We start from the raw sequence: 18,036 nt of genomic DNA, 5'->3' as shown, positions 1-18,036 counted from the left end.
AAGCGTTGCCACCTTTCCCAGAAACAAATTTACGAAAAAACAAGTTGGTAGTTCCTGCGTTCACAAACAGCGCCGAAAATTTAATTGGCAGTACGGTAGTACCACTTTGAGCCTTCGACAGTTTTTAAATCGATGTCCCAACTATCGACTCACATCGACCGATACATTATGTTGTGTTGATCAACGACATTGATGTTAACATATGTTAAGCATTAACATTAACATTTAATTTGTTGTTGGAATTTGAGCGGTTCGGTCGCGTCGGTTTGTTGCGGATAAAAATATGTTGACGCTTGTATATTATTGTTGCAAACATTAAACACACGCGTCAAACACTCGCCCCCTTAACTAGTATTAGGTACATAACAAAAGTTGCTTGTGCCAAAAAAAAAAAGAAAAGAACGAAAAGCAAAGAAAAAGATGCAACAGGTCGCTGCCCGTTTTGCGTCTGCGTTTGTGTCTCTCGAAAAGGGCAGGCAGGAAAATTCAAGCCAATAAAAGATACATACAGAAAGCCGAAGTGTGCGAAAATAGTTTTTGCCCGTGTCTACGTGTGTGTGTTTGTGTGGTGTACGCGAGGGTATTTTGTGTTGTGTTGCAATAAACAAACAAAACTTTAATGTTATTGCCTTCAAATTGTGTGAAAATTTGCTGTTATTTAAACAATTAGTCGCGGATACGCGCCGCGTTTCGTTTGCATTGGAATGCGGCAGCAGCAGCGACGCGCATGCGTCTGCAAATATTTGTTGTTCTCGTTGCAGTCGCGACCGTAGAACTGCGCAATTTTACACGCTAATTGCGGCATCTCCATCTCCTTGCAGCCGCAACTGTGTGTGTGTGCGTGTGTGTGGCTGTGGACTCTCTCAACGTCTCCTGCAGACTAGTCTGATAAAAGCTTCACACCAAAAAGCTTGCTCTCGTAACTGCACAACCAACACGCAAAGAGTAACATAAGAAGGAACAAACTTAAAATGAAGGTAAGTCTCCCCTCGCCGTCTCTCTCCACACCTTTCGGAGAAAAAGTGAGAGAGAGCTGTGACATGACCGCCCACTTGCCTGACGTATTCATAAGTCAAACAAAATTAACTCATAGACCAGGGATAACAACATGCTCTGTCCCTCTCTTGCTCCCTTTTGCCGCCGCCTTCGCACAAATTGCTTTATTCTGGCGCACAGTGACGCCCACTTGGATTCAGTGTTGGGCGCGCCCACCGTTTTTGTTTTTCTCTTCTCTACAAATTTCTTTAAGACAAGACACAACAATAAACAGTCAGCGATATCAAACCCATTTTCGACTTATCTTGACAACAATAAAATCTAAGTAAAAATCAATTTTCAAAACAAGCAGGACACAAGAGACACACACACACACACAAAGAAGAAGCTGAGACAGAAGAAGAGAAGAAGATTCTTAGCAGCCAGAAAAGGGTCAACCTAAAAATGACAATAACATCAATTTTGAGGCATTTATATGCGCCAATAAATTTCACAGTGAAACAAGAGACTGCAACAACAACAACAGCAGCAGCAGCAGAAAAAGATGCACGACAACGGCTCAACAATAAGAGAGAAGATCAAACAAAAAAGTGCAGTCGCTGCCGACGCTGCTGCTTTCGTTCGTGTTGTTGTTGCTGCTGCTGCTGGTATGCAACAGGTAAAACCGATTGAGCGGCCAACAACAAACAGTGCAGCATTTCGAAATGTAATGTGCAGCAAATCAATACGAAAATGCATGCAGTAAAAGAGTAAACGAGAGAGAGAGAGAGAGAGAAAGAGAGAGCGGGAACGAGAGAGCGACTAAGCAGAATATGCCCAGCAATGGAGAGAGCTGGCAACCTGTTGCGACGACTGCTGCTGTTAGAAATATGTATGTTAGTCTATTTCGTGTATCGGTAAACTGTAACTAATGCCAAAACAGCAGGCAGGCAATAAAACAGCAACAATAACAGCAACAGCAACAACAACAGTTATGCAAAGTTCGTTGCACGAACGAGCTTTTGTTTTTTGTTTTTTTTTTTTTTCAATGAAATTGCTGTCGGCAAAAGAAGAAAACTTTCTTTTCCTTTTGGGCTTATCACGCAGCATCGCTGTCATGCGTACGTCGACTGCGCAGTCGCTGCTGCTCTGTTCTGTTTTCTTCTGCGGCGTATCGCTTTATTTTTTATATAATTGGGCGGCCTTTTAGTTGCATATCAGCTTCATGGTCCATTAAGACAATTTCGTCTGTCTTTTCTGCCGCTCCCAGTTAACGCTGCGTGGGAAGCTTGGAATGTGCTCCGAATGTGTGTGTGCGTGTGTGTGTGTGTATGTGTGTGTGTATGTGTGTGTGTGTGTGTGTGTGTGAGTGCTGCTGTTGCTGTCATCTTTGGTCGCATCTTTGATTTCCACCAATTGAGCGTGCAACTTGCTGCAACAAGTGTCCCACTTTATGACCACAGCTTGCAACTAGAACTAGTTTAACTTTCCTGTCCACATGCCCACCTGTCACCGCCTCTGCCGCCGCCACGCTCTCTTTTCTTAAGACTTTCAGTTATTTTCTTACGCTGCACCTTCCCCATTAGCGTTGGCAACATTTTCTCAGCAACAGCAGCAGCAAAAATGTTGCTGGCAGCTTTTGCATTTGCGCGCCTTGGAATTGACAACGGCAAATCAGAAGAGAAACGCAAGAGGAGGAGGCGGCAACGTTGCACCGACTATTGAGTGAGCTACTACTAACTACCACTGTTTATTCCAAGAAGATCAATTGACATTGCCTTAAATACGCTTCTTTTGTATTCATTACAGTTTGCTAACAATTCTAAAATGTTTTAAAATTTGCCCCAGGAATTTTTCTTCTGCTAACATAACAATTGCTGCTTCCTGCAGCAAAAAGCCACGCTTTAGTTACAGTTATTCCGCAGAGCCATCACTTAGCTACCAGCCTATCAAACAAATCGCAAATTCCCGCCCCCTAAGCCAACAGGCCCCGAGCTTTTATGTGTGTGTGTGAGTGTGTGCGTGTGTGTGTGTCTGCGAGCAGGGAATGTTGCTATGCAATGTTGCTCATTTTCTGTCGCTGTCAAAGTCATTTGTGCTGCGCTGCTGTTAAGCGAACATTGTTTTGCGCGATAAACGCTGTAGATATTTACATAAAATGTAACTGCAAACAACGGCAACAAATTTCTATTGCATGGCCATTTAGCTAAAAAGAATATTGCATGCACAAATTAACATTAACACTTTGTTGCCGTTAAAAACAAGTTTCCGTTGAGCTAAAATACGTTTTAAAAAAAATAGTGCCACAAAAGTTGCATTAGAAGAGACATGAAGAGAGCAGACAAAAATGCAAGCTAAAATACCCTGGACAAAAGATGAGCTACAAATAGACACACTAATGTTACCATTATGTTATGTGACATTGCTGTACTCAGTCAACAGTTGCTTGTTGAGCTTTAACAGCTTCATGTTAAATGCTAAATGCATTTTAGAGGTTTGGATACTATTACAAGTATATACCTTGCTGCTTTTAATTGTATAGGGTATAAGAAAACCAAAACGGCAGCATCAAAAAAAAAAAAAGAAAAAAAAAGTACGTTTAGAAATTAGAAAGTACGTGGGGCTCTGGTGCGGTGTGAGTATAACTCGATTTGTGACTGTCATAAATGGCGGAAATTGTGGGTCTCAACGACGACGACGAAGTCGCTACAGCCGCGACAGCAGCCAACAGCGGTTGACTTGGCTCAGACTTTCTTGCTTACTTTCCACTGCCAATCGCTACTGACAGAGTTACTGCCGGGCTTTTGGCTTGATGCTCTTTTCTTGCCTATAATTTGTGCCATCAGCATTTTGTTGTCGTTATCATTAGCGAGACAGAGAGGGAGAGAGAGCGAGGGAGATAGAGAGAGAGAGAGAGAGAGAGAGACTAAGATTGCAATGAAGCGTACGTTTTGTCATTGCTGCATTTCTGGTAAAGTTATTAGGCTGCCCTCTATAATTACACACAGACACACTTTCGCACGCACACAGACACACATAGTTTGTACTGTGGCGAGGTGCGTTTTATTAATTTTGCATGCCTTCCTTTTGTTTTTTCCCCCTTTTTATGACTTATTCAATTCGATACGTTGATGAAAACCGGCTGTCCCAATACCGGGGCAAAGATCTGCGTTTATTATTACACTTAATGTGACTTGATTTATCAACAAGGCAGCAGCATCCGAAACGAGGCAAGCCACATTTCAATGTGCCACAGCTGTTGAATGACGAACGAATCGAACCGAACCAAACCGAGCCAAACAGCTTCAGTTCCCTCTTACAAATCTGACATGGCTCAATGGGCCCCAAGTATTGAGTTACCTGCTGCCCAGAATTCGTACCCTCTTCGTAACCCCCTCTTACCACTCTTCTTATTTTGCACACCTCTACACGAACTGCCTTTTAATTAGTTCATAAGTTTTATCTTCTGTAAAATACAACAAGAAAATTCAACGTGGCAAGCATTTACTTACAATGTAAAGCCGAAGCTTTGATACACTTGCAAGAATTTACAAGAAATCTTCCAGATGTTCATAAAACTTTCCCAATTTTCTAGAAATTTTCTATAAATTTGTTACGCATGTAAACTTCTGTAATATATTATTTATACCAGGGAATATCACCGTAACCGGTACCGTACCGGAACTGAAACCGTAACCGAAATTAATTTTCTGTTAAGAACCGAAAAACCAAACGCTTGTACCGGTACGGTTATGGTAAAGTTTCTAAGTCAAAGTGTTGACAAACTTCCAACTTGAAGAAAACTGACCCGATTTTCAATCGGAATACCATTTTGAACATGATTCGGTCTCTTAATTCATACTGCATTTAAACTTTTAACATTTAGAAAATTTTATTATTTTTTGACCATTATAGCCATTATTCAAAATTTTAAATCCCAAGTTTTTGCAAATTTTTCCGATTTTCAAGCGCAATGTCACTTTGTTCATGGTTTGGTTTGGCATGTAAATTTACTCTGCATTCAAATTTTATTAAATTCGTTCAAAAAATCGCAATTAGTTTACATAGCAGAGTTAAAATAGCTTTCACAGTACTTACATAATACATGTACATAATAGGAAATCTCTCAATCCGGAAGTTTCTGTCGCACAAAGGGGACCGCGTAACGTTCCACATATCATTGCTGGGCATCGCATAAGCGGCTTTTGTCCAAGAAAGGAAATAGAATTCCGTCTTACACACACATACACTCAAACACCAGGGCAATTTCTATAGTCATTTTAATGGTTTCCGCTTTTATGGCATTGCCTATTACGTATTATTATTGGTAAAAAAAAAAGTAAGAGAAAATAATCGGAAAATTAATAGAAAATTAATTGGTTTGCATTGGTATTGCCTGTTGCCTTATTGCCCATTGCCTGTGGCATTTATTGCGCATGTGCGGCCTCCTCTGTCACTTGATTGTTGTTGTTGTATTTTATGGTTCGTTCACGCTTGCTGTGAACTGTGAAAAGCGTGTCGCTAGACAGAGTGAACAAGAGAGGGGACAGCGGACAGCACAAACAAACATCCAACTAAGGGTTAAAGCGTGCTAATGCTTACATAATGATTTGACTTTTGTTTTTTATTCAATTTCTTTTCTTTTATTGCTTTTTTTGGGCCATGTGCACGTTTTCTTGTGTGTTAGCTTAAGGGCAAGCGATCTTGAAGATATGAAAAAAAAACTCACACACAATAAAAATTAGCCGTTCTTAGAGAAAATCAAACTTAAACTTAAGATTCTAGTTCAACTTAACAAAACAAATTGCATAAATAGTGAAAGCTCTGTTTACAGTCAGCTTTTACTCTTAAGCTGTCATCTATCTTTATATATAAAACTCTTTTTCCTGACTGATCATTGTGCTGCCTAAACCATACATCATAGGAAGTTGAAATTTGTACACAACATAGCTGAGACAAATTCAGTTCTCTGTTAATAAAAAAGATGTTTTACCTTAAACATTGAAAAACGCACTTATACTTAAACAGTAAATTATTTAAAAATTGCTAAGGCAAAATTAATCTTAAATACGTGTTCACATTTTTCTAGCCAATGATCACAAGTCTTTCATCAATCATAGCCTTTTTCTGGTCCAGTAAACATTTATGAGACTTGAGTTATTTATATGCAAGCCAAACGATTAATCGCATATGCATAATTTGAGCAGCTATTGGTGACACTCCTCAAAACCCAATGATCAATATTGAATTTGAAATTCACAAAACTCAGTTCCATGTGGTTCTAAAAGTTGCATATCATTACAAAAGAACCAATCCCCCAAAAGCAGTTGATACCCAGTCAAAAGCTCATTTATGCTAGGCATTACAAATAGCCTAAATTTCCATTTGAAACTTAGGTTTATAGTTTATGGCATCATTTGATTTTAAACGACTTGCAAAGTGAAGCCAAAACAACTAAAACTAGGCTAATGCTATAAACTTGTCGATTTTATGGCGAAATGTTGCCACACCGAGAATCGAGAATTGAGAATCGCAGATCGAGAATAAGCTATCAGCTCAAATTATTTATGCATGTAAATGAGCAAAAGATTGAGGAAACATGTAAAAGCATTTTAGTTAAACAACAACTTAAATTGTTGTAACTTTCAAATTTATCTGTTTGGCAAAACTCATTACCACGCCCTCAACGTTGCAAGGGCGTAACCATCAGACTTTGTCATAAAGAATTGCCTAAATATGCAAATGTGTGTCCATAACGTAGACGAATATATCTTGGACCGACTGTTATTTTAACGAATACAACAAGGCATCAATCTTCTAGCCAGCATTAAGTTTTGAAAACAGATTCTTTGCCAAAAGCAACAACAGAGAAACAGTGTAAAGAACTAACCCAACTACACAGACGGGCGGACAGACAGACCGACAGACATATTCATATGCATACGTATGTGTTTTGTCTGTTTTTTTTTTTGTGCTGGCCTCGTAACCCAGTAAAGTTCAAATGTACAAATATTTAATTATCATCTTGCAGCGGCTGGATAAACCTCTTAGTTTTTGGTACTTTTACCCTGCAAAAAAATTAAAAAAAGGGTAGATTAGTTAGCAGCAAGTGTATGTTAAAAGCTGGAAAATGCATTTTGATCTGATATGTGAAGTTGTCTATCTGTACAGAGTATCTGTTTGACCCAACAAGCATTTAAATGAAAAAAAAAACACTTTTCTAATGCCTACAGGATATCTGCAAGTCGAGCACACCCCATTAGCAAGCATATTGGTTTTTTGTTTTGATTATCAAATGGAATTTTCTTCAGCAGTTTTCTTTCTTCAGGTGTAAATTTGAATTCTTGATTTTTGAATAATCATGTTCATACATATTTGGGAAAGGTATCTCAAGTAACATAAAAAAAAAACATAAATTTATATACATATGCTAATGTTCTGTTCGCTTTTGAGAGGGGGAAGGTGAAGGAGGGAGCTTCCATTGGGATGGTTTATTGTTTGATGAGGGGTTTCATTAATTTGCTGCCGTTGAATTTCTTTTCTAGCTTCTTTGCTTTCGATTTTTTCGATTTCTGTTTATAGCTTTATTATAAAACACACTCGCACACTTACTTACAGCCTAAACACGTACTGTGATTAATTGTGGCGCTGTTGGTTGAGAGTTGAACGCCATTTGTAGGCAACTGACGCTGACGTGGGCAGCTCTTGGAACTTGGAACTTTTTATGGTGTGATATTTGTGATTACGTATTGGAAACTTGAAGACAAAACTGGAATTAGATCATTTGTATCTGTATTTGTAATTATATTTGAATAGTCTGTGGGTTGGTTTGTTGTAAGCTGTAAATGTTTGGATGTTAAATTAACAGCTGTTAAAGCGCTCCACATGCATGCTCCCGTTTTCGATCAGCAGCTGTTCTCTCAGTCTTGAGCTTTCGCTCCATTTCATGTCATTCAACGCCCCCCACTCCCCGGCTTGACCTTCGGATTAACCTATGCCGTTTTCTCAAATGGCCAGACATAGCTTTTAATTTTTATGTCGGCGCCCATTTTATTTTATTATTTTTGCGCCGTTGGCAATGTTGGTAAGTGTGTTCGTGTTTTTGCTTACCGTGTTACACGAATGAATTTATTAGCATCTTACGAGAATAAAGGGAGAAATGCAATAACAAACTGGAATGCCCTGTAAACGTGGGTGGGCGGAATTACAAAAAAAGCCTTATTAGTTTGACTACTAAAATGTTTGATTTGGGTTTTAATCGTGGGCATCCAACTCAATACGTATCATTTTTCATGATTCTCAGAATCCGTGAACCAACACAAAATACTCACGGATCAATGATTGATAAATTTAGCGGCTTTTCCAGTCACGGTGTCACGTGCAATTTAATCGTCTTATGATTCAATAATCCCCCATCTCGTTTGCACACGATTGATAAATGAGCATATCTCGTGGAGATGTTTTTTTTCTCATCTTTCTCTCTTTCTCGCGCGCTTCCTTTTGTTTTGAGTTCATTCATGAAAATTTCGTCGGTCAACTCTCTCTCTCTTTCTTTCTTAAGTCATCTGTCTGTCTTAGCGCTGACTGAGACTCCGACAGCGACGTTAGATTTGTTGCTGGTCTTGTTGCTGTTGTCGTCTGACATTTGATACAAGCGGCGAAGGCGTTTAATAAACAACATTTGAAAAACGATATATGTATGTACAAATGCAGTCCACACGAGCACACGCACACACACATACAAACATATACCACGCGTTTTTGGTGCGTGCAATGCAAATGCAATGGAGCGTGTGGATCGAGAGAACAGTCGGCATCGGTTTCGCTCGCTGTCTTTCTCTTAGTCTGTCTGTGTGTGTGTGGGAATGTGTGGGTGTTTCGTTTGTCTTTCGTTTGCATTTCGTGCGGGATTTTTCGTTACATATTCATGCGTTTGTTTGCCGGCTCTCCCCATGCTGTGGGTGGCTGTCAAAGTCTAGTTTCCAGCAGGGCTGCAAACGAAAAGCTCTTAACAGCAACCCAAAGCATACACTGAAAAACCAACTTCTAAAATCAAGAAGATTCATCTTAAATATTTTATTATTAAATTAAGACCGTTTTAAGACCATAATACTAATTCTAAGAATAAAATATTTATATATGAAAACAAAATATATATTTTAAAATCTTTTTTTTTTTTTTTTAATTTCTTGACTTGAGTTTTAAGTTAATTTATACTTATTACACAAAACTTGGTCTTATTATGTTTCTAAAACCAAGATGTGTTTTCTTACTTTGAGAATTTTATGTTTTCGACGCATTTTTAGGACAAATTTCTTAGTTTTGAGACCAAAATCTTAATTTTATAACCTATTTTCTATCAGTGTACATGGCACATTTTGGCATTACAACTGATACTATTAAACATAGATATAGTATGATTACATGTGTAAATAGATCACATTAAATGGACTTGTTTTAAATTCTGTCTTCTGCCATCCCTAGTTTATCCTATTCCCACACTTGCAATCGTCATTGTTGCTGTCGCTGTCACAGTCACAATCACAATCGTTGACGTCGCTGACGCTGTCGTGAACTGAGCTTTACCTTTCATTACAAATTTCATTGTCTGTGCGCGCGGTCAGTTTTGAATTGTGTTGTTAAGTAAGTGTACTTAACCCACATGACTTGTGGTTTTCTCGTCGTCGCCACAGTTGTTGTTTATTTTTTATTTTATTTTTTGTTGCCTGCTGTCATCACATCCAAAAAGCTGTCGGTCTTGCAAGCAGTGCGTGTGCTTTTAAAGAGATTTCTTAACCTTGAGTACCTTTCAGCATATGTTCACGTATTATTTTTAACTTCGTTTCTCGTTTTATTTATTAACCAATTCTTTTTTTGCTTATTATTTTTTGGTGTATTAAATTGATGTTTGCTCAGTCTCTGTGTACTTGTATGCGTGTTTATTTATTTTAGGTCTACGTTTATTTCCTTAATTAAACACTTGTTTCAAGCTTCGTTGAACAATGCTATAAAAAACAAGAAAATCAACACCACATAAAAATATGCCGACTGTCAATAATTTAAAACAAAATGAAATTATGTATTGCAGAAATTGACTAAAAATCACGTACGCATTTTTTAACTGATGATGCAGATCTATTAATACCAAAAATTATATTTTTAAAGTTTCAAATTCCATGAATAATTGTTTAATTTGGTTTCAACTGTAGTTTTATGTTGTAAAAAGAGCTTTTCTAACAGCTCGTTAAACTGTTATTTGCTTACACATGTAACTGGCAATTAACAGACGTCTGCGCTGTTACATGGCGAGGTCTTTAGAAAAGAGCTCTGATTTAGGCACGTACTCCTTTATACTGCATATGTTTGTATGTACATATGTACATTAGTCTATTTGTTTGTAATTAATAGCATTGCAAATTTATGTGGCATGCGCTGAATGGTTTTGCATGTGATTGATAGCATTAGAAAGGTGAAAGCTTTAACCAGCTGTTGTTTGTCCTCGTTGTTTGACTTAAACATATTGCTTGACAGAGTGAACAGTGTGCGGTGGAGAGCGGCAATAACAGCGCTGTTCGATTTGTCGTCTCACTCACGCACAACTTGCAATGCAATTTGCAATAAATTTATTCAATTTTTATATATGTATGTACCCCATCTGGCATATCATGGCACTGAGGATCCTCTAGACCCTTTTACACTCAGCTATTTAAGCTGTCAACTTGAAAATTCCTGCTCCTATTCCTTGACAACAGCTGAACAGCTTTTATAAGTGAGAGCGCGCAATTGACAACAGGTGTGAAATGTAAGACGGCAGTTGTCCGCGACATGGCGAGAACTTACAGCGCACACGCAACGCTCGAGAGAGTCGAAAGTCGCCACTGCGCAGTGCGCACAGACAAAAAGAACCCTCTGTTAACCACTTCCCCTTTAGCTGCTATGCAAAAATTACAGAAGAGAAAAAAAAACGCAAGCGGCATCGTCGCCATTACGAAATAACAAAAGAATGCGGCAAAGCTGATTTTACCAGAGGGAGCGGCAGAGGGGGAGTCACAGGCAGTGGCAGAGGGAAACGTAGAGGGAGAGTCACAGGCAGGGCCTCGCCTGGAGAGGCTGCCAGGCTGAATGACTGACTGGCCCTTTGTTTTTGGTTTGAAAAATGATTGTTGTTGCTGTTGTTGGTATGTTGTATGTTGCCCCACACAACGGAGTCAGAGCATTCTGAAAGAAAACTTACAAAACACAAAGCAACAGTTGTAAATCATCGAATTACCTTAAAATAATAGCAATCGCTCTCCGACTCTCTTTACTGCTGGAGCCACAGTCAGACGAAAATGAAATTGCCAAAAGCCAAAGGCAAAAGCCAAAGCAAAAGCACAAGCACAAAAACAATGCGAGAAGCCAACAACCAAGGAGAGGGGGCGGCCGCAGTCGCGGCAGATTTATGTTAGTGTGCTTGTATGTACATGCATACATACACACAGATACAGACTCCGAAAGGCGACGGGCGATGTAGTTTTTGGCGACTTGCGAAATGAAGAAACCCTCCAAAAAAAAAATACAAAATAAAAGCACACAACGACAACGTCAACAGCAACAACAGTAAAAAAAAAACTTCGTGTGTCAGTTACGCTTAATGAGCACAAATATTGCTCTCATTGTTGTTGCTGTAGATTTGTTGCTTTTGATTGCCGTGCCGTGAGTCTCAGTCTCCGTCTCCGACTCAGTCTCAGTTTGAATCTGAGCCTGACTTCGACTTGAGCACTGGGGTCGATTTCAATAAAGACGACACTGGGGTCGCCAGTCGGAAATGCCAATACGTGGTGCGATCATTTTCCGCTCCCCTCCGTTCTGCCTTCCCCTACGCCTATCCCACTACCTACTTAGTCCGCTCACAAGTAAAATATGTAAAAGCTGGCACAAAAGTAAATTTTCATATACAGGAAAACACTTGTGTGCGTGTGTGTGAGTGTTGTTATGTCAAAGCGTCTAAGAACTTTTTAATGAGTGTCAAGCTTACAACGCAATATGTCAATCAAATGAACGCATAAAAGCTTTATCCCCATTTACGCTGCTCTCACAGAGAGAGAGCGAGAGAGAGAGAGCAAAGCTCAGTGAACCTTAAGTGAACTGTTCATGGTGTCACAAGTTAAGATGGTGAATTATTTTTGCTGAATCAAAAGCTCTTTCTCGTATTAAATTCAACTGTCAATTATTTATTATTATACCATGTGCTTGTAAGCAGAGAAAATCCAAAAATGGGGAGAGATCGTTGGAAAGCACAAAACTAAAAATATTAATTAAATATTATGATATTTGAAGTGTTCTCATGAAAACGATACTTTGCAGGGTACACTGATAAAAAAAAAGTTCTAAGATCAAAATTTTATCTCAAAACTAAGAAATATGGTCTAAAATATGCGTCGAGAACATAAAAGTCAAAAAGTTAAATCATTTCAAATACGATCAAGTTCCTATTAGAGGAATAAATGTTCTTCTTAAAATGTATGTCAACAAATAAAAATAACTAAGGAAGTTTTATAAATTTATAAAGCTTTTATTATTGTTTTACTTTACTTTACTTTGGCTAGCTAAACTTTATAAATATTCCGTTATTATGTCTTTGGAAAGAGTTGTTTCAAATAAAATATTACAACAATTTCAAAATTGTATTCATATACATATTAAGAACTTAGAATTTGTAGATATATTTTCTTAGTATAAGTAGTTCGGTCTTAAAATGGTCTTATTTTAAGTACAAAATATTTAAGATGAATGTTCTTTATTTTTAGAAGTTGTTCTTTTTTTCAGTGTAGGCAGCAAGTTTCTGTAGCCTTCATCTTTGATTTGGCACTTAGAGAAACCTTCAAAATCGTATGTAGCTCAACAGAGCTCTTGAACTCGAATCCTATAAATAGCAAATCATCACCTGGTTGGAGCTAAGCAACAAAAAGCCTTCGGCATCGCATTGAACGCACTTTAAACATATTTTGCCTACTTATGCGTGTGGTAACGCCCCCTCCGGCTTAGCCTGCTCTGAGATCCCAGATCCCAGTCTTGTTTATGACTTGTCATGTGGCGCGCTCTTAAATCTAAGGTCGGCTCATAACCAATCTTGTTGTTTCTATTTTACCTTTATTTTTTTGTTTTTATTGTAAGCGCTCAAATGTAGTTTTTTTTCTTGTTGTTATTTTATTTTTTTTTTTCCTTTTTTTGTATGTGGGTTGTCTTAGGTGTCTCTACCTATTAGGTGTTGCTTCAGTTGTTTTTCTTCCCAAAATATAACAAATTGGTGTAATTAGTGGCAACTTTAATGCGAGGTTGAGCTGAGGTTGTAATAATCATAACAAGCCACAACAAGCTGTAGCTAAATATGTATATTGTATGTATGTAAATCCAAAAAGCGGTTCTCTTTTACCGCGAGGAGCCCCAGGCAGACAACTTATTGTGCAAAGGGGAGGTGTTGAGCCGCAAAATTGTTGAAGCCGGTTTCCCATACTTAGTGGGTGGCATCCACGGTCAAAAGTTGTGGGAATTCTACCTTTAAGTATAAGTATCTTCATTTTTCGCTCGCGTCCCTTTACAATGGGGCAATAAAAGAAGAGTGGCAAAAACTTTTGACTACTTTTAATGTGAAAATCATGAAATTACTTGATATCAGATTAGAAATACAGATATGAGCTGATATATGTATTTTAGATGTTATATGAGGTGCCAAAAAATAATATTATTACTCCGATTGAATGTAGGCGGAACTAATTGAACCTGTTATTTATGTCCTAATGTCCATTGCAGTCTCTTTTAACAGCATTCAATTTGATTAACAGCAGCTTGACAGCTAAGATAACATAGCTGTATAGTAGTAAGTGATACTGAGATAAGTTCCCATATTGACATTACTTTTTTGGATTTAAAAGTATAACATAATTACACACGTCACGCAATGCAATTCAATTTTCAATTTCAATTTATAAAAAAAAGTGGGTTTCACTTTTGAAGATCCTCTAGAAAGATAGTCACACATTTGAACTAAGTTGGCTTTCAGTTTTGAAACCAGAAACGGAAGCCGGTCTTTAGTCATTTAGACAGCCAACAGAGTTGTTTAACATTAGCAGCGATGGTAACAGTAACAGCAAGAGCAAGAGCAATAGCGACTGTCACAATGACAGTGACAGTGACAGTCGCAATGTCATCAGTTGGTTTACGACGCTTCGTTGCATTCAGACAAGATTGTCTAGGAAACTCTTGTGAGGCATGTGGCATGTAGCATGTGGCATGTGTCATGGCTGCACTAGTGCGATAAATGCGCATTTCACTTTCTATCGTCGCGACCGTCTAATGACAGTTTAATTATTGTTGTTGTTGTTGTCGTCGTGCCCTTAACTGTCGCATAAATTACATTTTACAATCAACTGATTTATTGTTACTTTTGTTTATGTTTTGCCATTTACCAATTATCGTATTTTGTTTTGTTTTTCTTTGTTTTCCTTTTTTGCTAATGACGCACTCGCTTTTTGTTTATCTTTTCATGTTGCTAAAAGGTCGTAGACCCAACACTAATTTAAACAAACAACAGAAACAACACACAACAAAAATATTAAGTGCAAACAAGGAACCAACATTAAAATGTCCGGCAATCAACAGCAGCAGCAGCAGCAACTACAACAACAGCAACAGCAACTACAACAACTGAAAAGCCAACAACAGCAAAAGACAACAACAGCAACAACAACCAACACTTTGGGCAACAATTTGATAAATATTAATAGTGTTGACAAAATTGTGCATAAAACGACAGCAGCTGCAATTAGCAAGCAGCAGCAACAACAACAACAGCAACACCACCAGCAATTTCAGCCAAGACGATCATTGCTACCAGCAACAACAGCAACAACAGCAACGACGTCAGCGCAGCAAAGCGTAACGCCAACGCCAGCGCCAACAGCAGCAGCGCAGTCGCCAGCGCAGTCGTCGCATCAGCTGCAAACTGTGGCCACAATACATCAGCAACACTCATCGCAACAGCAACATACACACGCAACAGCATCGCGTCTGCCCATACAACAGCAACAACAACAGCAGCAGCAACAACAACAACAACAACAGCTCAGTAACAATTCTAAGGAGTTGCAATCCCACTCACAGCTGCCGCCCACACGACGAAGCTTCTATCAATTGCAACAGCAACAACAACACCAGCAACAACAACAACAACACAGCACGCTCAAGGCACATCTTAAAGCGCCCGCACACTCGATTCCCCCTCGTTATCAACCACCGCCGCAGCCGGGACCAGGCGGTGGCATTTTGAAGCCCCACTTGCCGCTTAAATATCCACCGGATATACCACAATTAACCAGCATCTATATACCCGATTCTGTTAAGCAACAACAGCGACAGCAGCAACATTCACGCTATCTGCAACAGCCGCCGCAACAACAACAGCAACAGCAGCAACAACAACAGCAATCCGGTAAAGCACAACAGGATATGCTCAAGTTTGTGCGCAAACCGGAACAGGAACATCCGTCGCCCGTTGCATCGGTCACTTCCAGTGTGACCAACAACAACAACAACAACAATACGGGTATTCCAACAGCCAATGGCGGACGTTTAACAGTCGAACAGAATCGACAATTGCAGGTAATGAATATCAACTCACTGTTAAATATCATTTGCAACTTATGTTATCTTTTCAAAACATGTTAATGCTTACAGTCCCTGGTCAATGAGCTCCGCGCGCTGAAGGAACAAAATCAGCGTCTGCTGGATGACAATCAGGAATTGCGGGATTTGTGCTGCTTTCTGGACGATGATCGTCAAAAGGGTCGCAAGCTGGCACGAGAATGGCAGCGCTTTGGACGATACACGGCCAGTGTAATGCGACAGGAGGTGGCAGCATATCAGGTGAGTCGTATATTTATTAAACAAATCAACAAATTAGTTTACCATCGATATGTTTATCAAGCTTAATTTAACAACCTATTAAATGCGTAAATAAAAGGAAAAAAGCAAAGAAAATAAATCAGGTTTTTACATAACAAGTAAATTTCAAATTTTGTCAGATTTTGGAAATAAATTTGGAACGTAGAAAAAATTTGTTTGTATTATATAAAAATTTCGGGCCGTTTCGGGCCTTTTTGATAATATCACCGGGCCGGGCTGGGCTTTAAATATTGATTTCGGGCCCCGGCAGGGCCTTAAAAAAGAATTTCCGTGCTCATCTTTACTTGTTACTCATAAGTTAACAGTTGCAAGTAATGTTAACTATAAATTACAGATACGAGTAGACATAAGTAAACAGTTTCAAGTAACGTTAACTATAAATAACAGATACGAGTAGGTAACATTTAAGTCTACTGTTATCAACTCAGCTTAACAGCTTCAAGTTATGTTAACTGTAACATTAAATTTAACATTTTCAGAACAAATTGCGTCAGCTGGATGACAAGCAGCAGGAGCTGATCACGGACAATTTGGAGCTTAAGGAGCTATGCTTGTACTTGGACGAGGAGCGCGCCCATGTGGCAGCCAACGCGCTGTGCGCCAGCTGTGGGGCAGCGACGCGTAACGCGCTGCGAGATGATGGAGACGGCTCGAGTTCAAGCACGAACGCGGACGAGACAATCACGGCGCTGCGCAACTATGCGGAACAACGGCAATTGCCGGTAAGTGCCAGAGACTCTTGCAACACACGTTCACAATTCACAATTCGAATTCTTTCTGTTGCAGGATCTACGCAACGCCCACAGTCTCAATGATCAGACATTGCAATATGTGCGCTCGCTGGAGCGACGCATACAGCAGCTGGAAGAGGAACGAACCACGCCCACGGCCAATCTGCAGCAGCAGCAACATCAGCAGCAGCAACAACAGCAACAGCAGCAGGCACAACCAGCAACAACAACAACTACAGCAGCAACAACAGCAGCCGCATCACCAGCCAAATTAGCACCCTCGCCACATCCACACCCACACCCTCATCCACATCCACATCCGCACACACACACACACACACAGCAGGACATCAGTCAGGCAGTTGCCGCCGCTGCGGCTGCAGCTGCTGCCGCTGCTGTTGCACTGCCGGAACCCATTGCGGGACGTCCAGAGGCTGTGGTGCGAGCCCTGCAAGTGCTGGAGGTGCGGGAGCAGCTGGAACGGGATCGTCTGGGAAATCTGGCGGGCAGTGCTCTCGACCAGATGGATGACGGCGAGAAGGCGCTGGTGCGGGAGATGTGCAACGTCGTCTGGCGCAAGCTGGAGGGCAGTCCACATGGACCCACAGCCCTGGAGCCGCTCTAAGCATTTAAACCCCCCAAAACACACAGATACAACAACTAAAACTTGGCTAACACACATACACACACACCTACATACATACTAAACACAAATTGTACAAAGTTGAAACCTATGACCTAAGCTTAAGCGCTTTATTTAAAAACGAAAAACAAAAGAAATACTCAAAATACCTATTTTTTTGTAATCCTCGACTGTTAATTTTTTTTATATAATACATATTTTGAATGCACCCAAATGTTAACTAACATTAACATAGCCGCATTCAGCAGCTATTTACGAGTATACTACGAGCTGTCCTCAAAAAAATACAATGCAAAAACAAATATTATCATAACTATGCGAGTCTTTTAATTATTTAACGATTAAGAAGGGATATTAAAATACCCATTATTTCAAGCATCTATGGTCACACTGAACTTGGCACAAGTAGCTAATTTCCCATTTGTGCATTGCTAATTCGAATTTAGCAAGCAGTGATCATGAACAGCATACTAGCCAATGGAGTACTGTACTGTTACAAATGTTCTAAACTTGCCACACATTCACACTTGGCCATAATATTAATCACATTACACAGTTTTGCCAGCTTTCTACGCTTTGCTGGCCGCAACTTACAGACTTGTTTTGTTGTTACCGTTGTTGTTGTTGTTGTTGTGTTGAGACAAACGTAAATTACCACAGATCTGTTTAACCTGATTTTCTTTGGCAATTGGATGGCACAGTATCACATTCATTCACAAAACTGCCAACAACAGCAACAACAAC

The 18,036-nt window shown here is 39.5% G+C and overlaps 1 protein-coding gene across 1 annotated transcript; it reads left to right on the top strand.

Annotated features, from left to right (window-relative positions):
* Positions 1–165: 165 nt before the first annotated feature.
* On the top strand, positions 166–17,605 carry LOC117782101 (transcription factor SPT20 homolog). The gene is made up of 5 exons (XM_034619054.1): positions 166–977; positions 14,514–15,615; positions 15,691–15,879; positions 16,398–16,640; positions 16,705–17,605. Exons 2-5 carry the CDS (start codon positions 14,599–14,601, stop codon positions 17,272–17,274), a joined length of 2,019 nt encoding a protein of 672 aa, XP_034474945.1. The 5' UTR covers positions 166–977; positions 14,514–14,598; the 3' UTR covers positions 17,275–17,605.
* The last annotated feature ends 431 nt before the right edge of the window (positions 17,606–18,036 follow it).

The sequence above is a fragment of the Drosophila innubila genome, assembly GCF_004354385.1.
Source record: "Drosophila innubila isolate TH190305 chromosome 2L unlocalized genomic scaffold, UK_Dinn_1.0 4_B_2L, whole genome shotgun sequence".
Lineage (NCBI taxonomy): Eukaryota > Metazoa > Arthropoda > Insecta > Diptera > Drosophilidae > Drosophila > Drosophila innubila.
This window is presented reverse-complemented; position numbering and strand designations above follow the sequence as displayed.

What these genes read in the sequence shown, in the direction of transcription:
- LOC117782101 (XM_034619054.1), top strand. Translation starts at nt 14,599, where the DNA reads ATGTCCGGCAATCAACAGCAGCAGCAGCAGCAACTACAACAACAGCAA. An exon ending in AACAGAATCGACAATTGCAG is followed by an intron (nt 15,616 to 15,690) that starts GTAATGAATATC and finishes TAATGCTTACAG; the next exon opens with TCCCTGGTCAATGAGCTCCG. An exon ending in CGGAACAACGGCAATTGCCG is followed by an intron (nt 16,641 to 16,704) that starts GTAAGTGCCAGA and finishes TTTCTGTTGCAG; the next exon opens with GATCTACGCAACGCCCACAG.